At 52.3% G+C, this 6,003-nt stretch overlaps 1 protein-coding gene across 1 annotated transcript; it reads right to left on the bottom strand.

The window, feature by feature from the left end:
- Positions 1 to 220: 220 nt before the first annotated feature.
- LOC124697599 (probable disease resistance protein At1g61300) lies at positions 221 to 5,751 on the bottom strand. Its single transcript, XM_047230165.1, has 2 exons — positions 4,732 to 5,751; positions 221 to 2,269 (listed from the first exon to the last, which is right to left on the bottom strand). The coding sequence occupies exons 1-2, from the start codon at positions 5,749 to 5,751 to the stop codon at positions 539 to 541; spliced, it is 2,751 nt and encodes a 916-aa protein (XP_047086121.1). The 3' UTR covers positions 221 to 538.
- Between the last annotated feature and the right edge of the window lie 252 nt (positions 5,752 to 6,003).

The following is a 6,003-nucleotide window of genomic DNA, read 5'->3' as shown; positions in this document are numbered from 1 at the left end:
ACACAGAACCAAACAATGGGGCCTCGCTTCTCTTCCCGGTGAAAAAAAAGGTCAGCACAGGCCACCAACAACAATCCAAACCTGCACCGTGATCCATCTGAAACGAGACGAGGATTTATTCTCACTACGTCAGTGATGCAAAAGAATCCAGCCCACGTAACCAAACGTGCCCAGTATGTATTGTGTCGCAACGCAGCCACGCAGGTTAGCTTACTAGTCTCTTAAAAAAAATGTTTGCTGATACAATTTGAGCAAAAAATGCGGAGTGCATGGATGCTATTCTACAGACCATGAGCCTAGTGCCAACACACAGTATTCTTTACTTCACAATGCAAGAAATCCAACACTAAAAAGAAGAAAAAAAGAAAACAGTCCAACCCAATTTCCTAGTCTCAAGATTTAAAGAATACATGTAAGATTTGTTCGGTTCTTCCCTTCCTACCATGCTGGTGTACCCGATTTATTTATCAATTTTCAAACAGATCAAGACGCGCCAAAATTCCCAAGTTCATGCTCGTGTGAGCAGCTAGCAGTAACCTCAGAGTAGCACGGGAACAAAGCAGGACTTGACGTCGTCGCTCGCCCAATGAAGCCCGTTCCACCAGTGCTTGTCGCCCTCCACCCTCACCTTGCCCTGCCCGCTCGCCACCGGCCTCATCGGTATGCACCTCAACCTCGTGCACCCCCTGACCTGCAACCGCCGTAGCTCCGGGAATGAGCACTCCCCGCCGTCGCTGCGGATGACTTCCAGCTTCGGCAGGCCCAGCAGCGCCAGAAGCCTCAGCCGTGGGAACGTCAACAGTTCGCCGGCCGGGCTGCCACCGTCAGCCACACCGCCAATCAACCTGGTCATTCCGTTGCATCCGCTGAGGTTGAGCAACTCGAGGCAAGGGAGGTGCTGCACCCAGGTCATGTGCGTCAGGGAATGGCACGCGCCGAGGGCCACCTCCCGGAGGTTGGACGCCGCCCCGTGCGACCACTCCATGACGCGGAGCCTGGTCAGGAACCCGAACTTGACGACCTCCAGCCTCGGCGTGTGAGCGTCGGCGACGATCTCCTCGATGTCAGCCGAGTACACCACCAGCTCCTTCAGGCACTCCTGCACGCCGCCGAGCTCCGCCGTGTGCTCCGCGGACAGCAGCTCCAGGGACCGCGCGCCGTCCAGCTTGCGCAGCTGGATTGACCGGGTGCGCACGCCCGGCGCCAGACGCGCGAGCCTCTGTACGTTGCGAGTGTTGTCCAGCCAGATGCCGAGCGACGGCATACGCGCGCCGGTGGTCTCGAGCTCGTCGATGACGGGCGCGATGTAGTCGTCCGCGACGGAGACGATGCTCGCCGTGAAGAGCTCCAGCACCTGCAGCTTTCCGAGCCGCGAGATCAGACCCGGAGGTATGGTGATCTGGATGTAGTAGTTGTCGCGCAGGTGGAGATACTTGAGCTGGCTCAGGTTGCCCAGCTCCATTGGTAGCGCCAGGATCCGGTTCTTGGACAGGTTCAGGAACTCCAGGTTCACCAGGCAGCAGATCTCCATCGGGAACGTGTCCAGTATGCCGGTGTCCTCCAGGTCGAGGTACGTCAGCGTGGTGAAGTGCTGGATCGCCTGGAACATCTTCCGCGGCAGGGCGTGGTTGCACTGCAGCATCAGCGACGCCGGCTGCGCGTCCGAGAGCGCGCCGCCCGCCTTCGCAGGGGCCTCCTCGATGACGTTGTGCATCAGCGACACGCGCTGCGCGTCCCGCCACAGCGCCTCGTCGCGGGGCGGCTCCCGGAGCCCGACGCCCGCGCGAACCAGCCACTTGCCGGGCGCGAGCTGGAGCGCCGCGTCGCGCACGACGTCGTGGAGCCTGACGTGCGTGTCGGACGGGCTCATGTTGTACCGGTGGTTGTCGCCCTGCTCCAGGAGGCGCGAGGACTCTAGGACAGAGACCACCGTGTGCCCGAACCGGAGGGCCTCCTCGACGTCGTCGTGGTTGGGGAGCAGGCCGAGGCCGATCCAGCACTGCACGAGCTCATCCCTGGAGATGTTGTGGTCCTCTGGCCAGAGCGCGCAGGTCAGGAGGCACTCCCTCACCGTGTCGCTCTCCAGATTGTCGAGGCAGAACTTCACTAGAGCTTGCGTGCTCTTGTCCGAGCCGGGCGTGGTGCTCATGAGCTGCGACTTCTTTAGCTTGTCAAGTGCATTGCCCCACTCCTCTGGTGTACGCTTGTTCGACATGGCACGGCCGATGGTGGCGAGGAACAGAGGAAGGCCTTTGCATTCTTCAGCCACCTGTTTAGCAGTAGAGCAACGCATTAGATATTCAGAGTAGAATAAGGCATACAACTTCAAAGCAATCTTGTGATTTGAACTACTCTGAACATCACAGACACATACTAAGGTGTTCGCAAAAAAAAAAAAAAAGACACATACTAAGATACATACAAAAGCTGATTAGAAACTAAATTCCGTAGAACAAGTAAGTGCACAAAAAGATCATGATGTTACGTATCATGTTCCTTACAAATCATGCGGATATACTTACTATTTTAACTGTCAGATTTTTTGTAAATACCAGTCACCTGAAATTGCACCTTAGCCTAAATTTTCTCTTTTAGAATCATGCTATTTTAGTAACTTTATTGGAGGTATTAAACCATAGTTAACTGGCACGGAAATTAAAGAATGCACATTTAGGAAAAAATACACCATGTTTGGCTAGGTTTACCCCTAGGCAATTGACATGGGCTAATAAGGACTTTGAGTAAGATAAGTAAACATAATCAAATCCCTAAAAATATTGTCTATACAAGTGGGGCAACACAATACACCTTATCTTCTGATTTTTTTTTCAAAAAACTATATGGCTTATATCTGGGAACAAGAGGGAGTATATGAAGTTAGATGAGATGTGAATGGCTGGATGTTAGTACAAGGGCTTAAAAATGACTAACATATACAAATATTTCAGGCCACTTACAAACTGCCATGTTTGTGAACATAATATTATTTTTTCTTGCGGAAACTTGAAACCTTGGCCCATGTCATTCCTCGGAATAACCTCTCAGTTAGTGGTGAGATCGTAAATCTTGTCAAAAGTTTAGAACTTATTGACAAAGGCAGAATCACATATTCCCTATACACTAAACAACCTCCGGCGACAAATCGGGCTGCCATATGGATATGGATTCTATTTGTAAACAACTTCTTTATTAAGCCTATTGGTCTTGATATTCATTCTTCCACGCGGTAAAATTCAACACTACAAGAATATTACCCAGTGTGCTTTTCCCATTATCCATATACAAGAATCCGTTGCCAAGTCACTCATTTCCCACCTAGCAACCTCACGTATCGGGTAGCGACTCAGATATGGACTACATTTGCATAAAATCTTTATTCAGACTATTGGTCTTCATATACGGTATACGGTTCTACACGGAAAATCTAGAGTGTGATGAGAAGACAATATTATTAGCATTATCTATTTGCCATTATCCATATACTATGAATTTTTGATTCGTTATTGCCACCCGGGGGAGTGGGAGTCGCATTAATTTTTATGGTGCAGCGATCAGATAGGTTATGCAACCACTGATCGGGGACACATATGACATATCATTCATGCAAATAAAATTCACCGAAAATCAGTACCCTCTCCCTCCACCACCACAAACGGAGGTTGGGGTGACAAGCTCCTCCCTCACTAGCAAACAACTAATTTTCTTCGGTTTCAAACTCTCGGAGTTTTCTAAAGGGTTTGCATTTTTCTCAGTCGACTGAGAACTAACTCAGATGATGTCATCAAATCTCAGTTGTAACTCATGACGACTAGCATGAATGACAAATCAAATCTAATGGTTCAAATATTTTTTTCTTGGTTACATCCCCACTTGCAACTAAAAAAATTCAGTTGCAACTTAACTTACAAGTGAAAAAAAACTCAGTTGCAACCTAACTTGGAATTCATATGCACGAATCACAACGCGAACAAACGGTATAGGACTTGACTAATCACACACTTTTGAAAACTATCAAATCCCTTTCTAATTTTTTTAATTTTGCAAACAAAACTTGTGTTACTAAAAAACATCAGGAATTACAATCTCTATGGCATATCCTTGCTAAACCGTCTCGACTAGAGGCCAGCCATACTGCGGTATGAGCATTAATTCTAGCATAGTTTGCCAAAAAATCACTACTCAATTTTAACGCTCAATTTTCTTCATTTTCTTCACTTTCAAGTTTTCCTCAAAGAATTTGTAGGCTAACCCTCGGGTAACCCCCAGATCGCTCGCTGCTTACAAATGATGTCTCTAGCCCAACTAATTCTCAAGGTCTGATCAAAATGAATGAAAATAACTAATATCAGAGAAATAAGCTACCCAGCATTACTGTTTATGTTCTTTCTTGTGTTTGTGTATGCGTGTGTATGTGTAGGCCAATGCCCTGCACACTGATAACTCGGTGCATCAATTGTGGATCTTAAATTTTGTTTTTTTTGTGTAAAATACACACCATCCACATTGTACATCTAACAAAACTTAGAAAATTCCAAGACCTCTGAAGTGCCTTCGAAATTATCAAATCAACCAAACGTGTGTGACACATGTCCATGTGCAAAAGATCTACACCCCTGTTTCAGGAGAAAACAGCTAATAGACAGAAAATCCCGGCAAATGCACAGTGGAATGGTACGATCTGAACAAATCCGAAGCTTCCAAACGTATTTCAGAGATAGATCGAGTGATTACCTGTCTTGCTAGCGTGGAGATCTGAGTGTTGCCACGGCTGGCCTCCTCGCCAACATTGGCTTCAAAGAGGCTCCACGCATCGTCTTCATTCATGCACTCAATCTTGATCTTGTTGCGGCATCCCATGTCCGCGCACACCGCCTCGCTCCGGCTTGACACGATCACCTTCCTCACCCGACCGGCCACCACTCCGAAGGGCTGCGGGATGCCGACCCTCTCCAAGTCCGGGCGCTCCCACACGCCGTCCAGCAGAAGCAGGAAGCTCTTGTCCCTGAGGAAGCTGAGGATGCCGGCGGCCTGCGCCTGCTCGGTCGGCGCCTCCCGCAGGCCGAGCACGGCGACGACCTCGCTCTGGAGATCCGCCACGGTGCAGTCCCTGGACGCCGCCACGAGGAAGACGTGGTCGAAGAACGGCGCGACGCGGCCGCACACGTCGCGCACCTGCTTGAGCAGCGTGGTCTTGCCGACGCCGCCGGCGCCCCAGACGCCGAGCGCGGCGTCGCAGTCGCCGAGGAAGCGGAGCGCGTCGTTGAGGCGGGCTCTGGCGGACCCCGTCCCGGGCGGGAGCTCCAGGTCCTCGGGCTGGAGGAGCAGGGGCGGCGGCGCCTGCGGCGTGGCCAGCGCGGCCTCGAGCAGCGCCGCGCCCTGCTCCTGGATGGCGCGCACGACCTTGAGCTGCTTCTCGGCCAGCCCGGCGACGGGGCCGGTGGTGAGGAAGTAGTGCAGGAGGCGGACGACGTAGAGCTGCCCCGCGTCGTGGCGCGCCTTGATGGAGGCCACCTCGTCCTGCGCGTCCTGCGCGCGCCGCAGCCACGCGCGCGGCTGGTCCGGCTCGGGAGCGCCGTCCAGCTGCTTGAGCAGGTCGGCGCGCAGCTGCAGCAGGGCCTCGACGGCGTCGTCGAGCTCCTTGACGCGCTTGTCGCCGTCGGCCAGCGGCTGCCACCACTTGCCGAAGAGGAGCACGATGAGCGCGCCGCCGAGGGCGAGCGAGGCGAGCACGGCCGCGAGCTGCGTCTCCATCGATCTCGGATCAAGCGGTGGCACGTACGTACGGCGGCGCGCGCGACGACGGATCTAGCTAAGCTAAGAAGGTGAATCTAGGCTGCTCGCTAGGCTGGCATTGGTGCGCAATGGCGTGCTTGAAGTGGCAGGCCGGAGAGGGGGTTTAAGTGGAGGAGCGGGCAGTGAGTAGTTGAGGCGGTGAACGGGGGAGTTAATGGCGCAATGAAGGCGTCAGCGAAATCGGTTGGACGTCTTCTTGCTTGCCGGCGT

This window comes from Lolium rigidum, chromosome 3, assembly GCF_022539505.1.
Source record: "Lolium rigidum isolate FL_2022 chromosome 3, APGP_CSIRO_Lrig_0.1, whole genome shotgun sequence".
In the NCBI taxonomy this organism is placed as follows: Eukaryota; Viridiplantae; Streptophyta; class Magnoliopsida; order Poales; family Poaceae; genus Lolium; species Lolium rigidum.
Note: the sequence above shows the minus strand (reverse complement) of the source record. Positions and strands in the feature narration are given on the sequence as shown.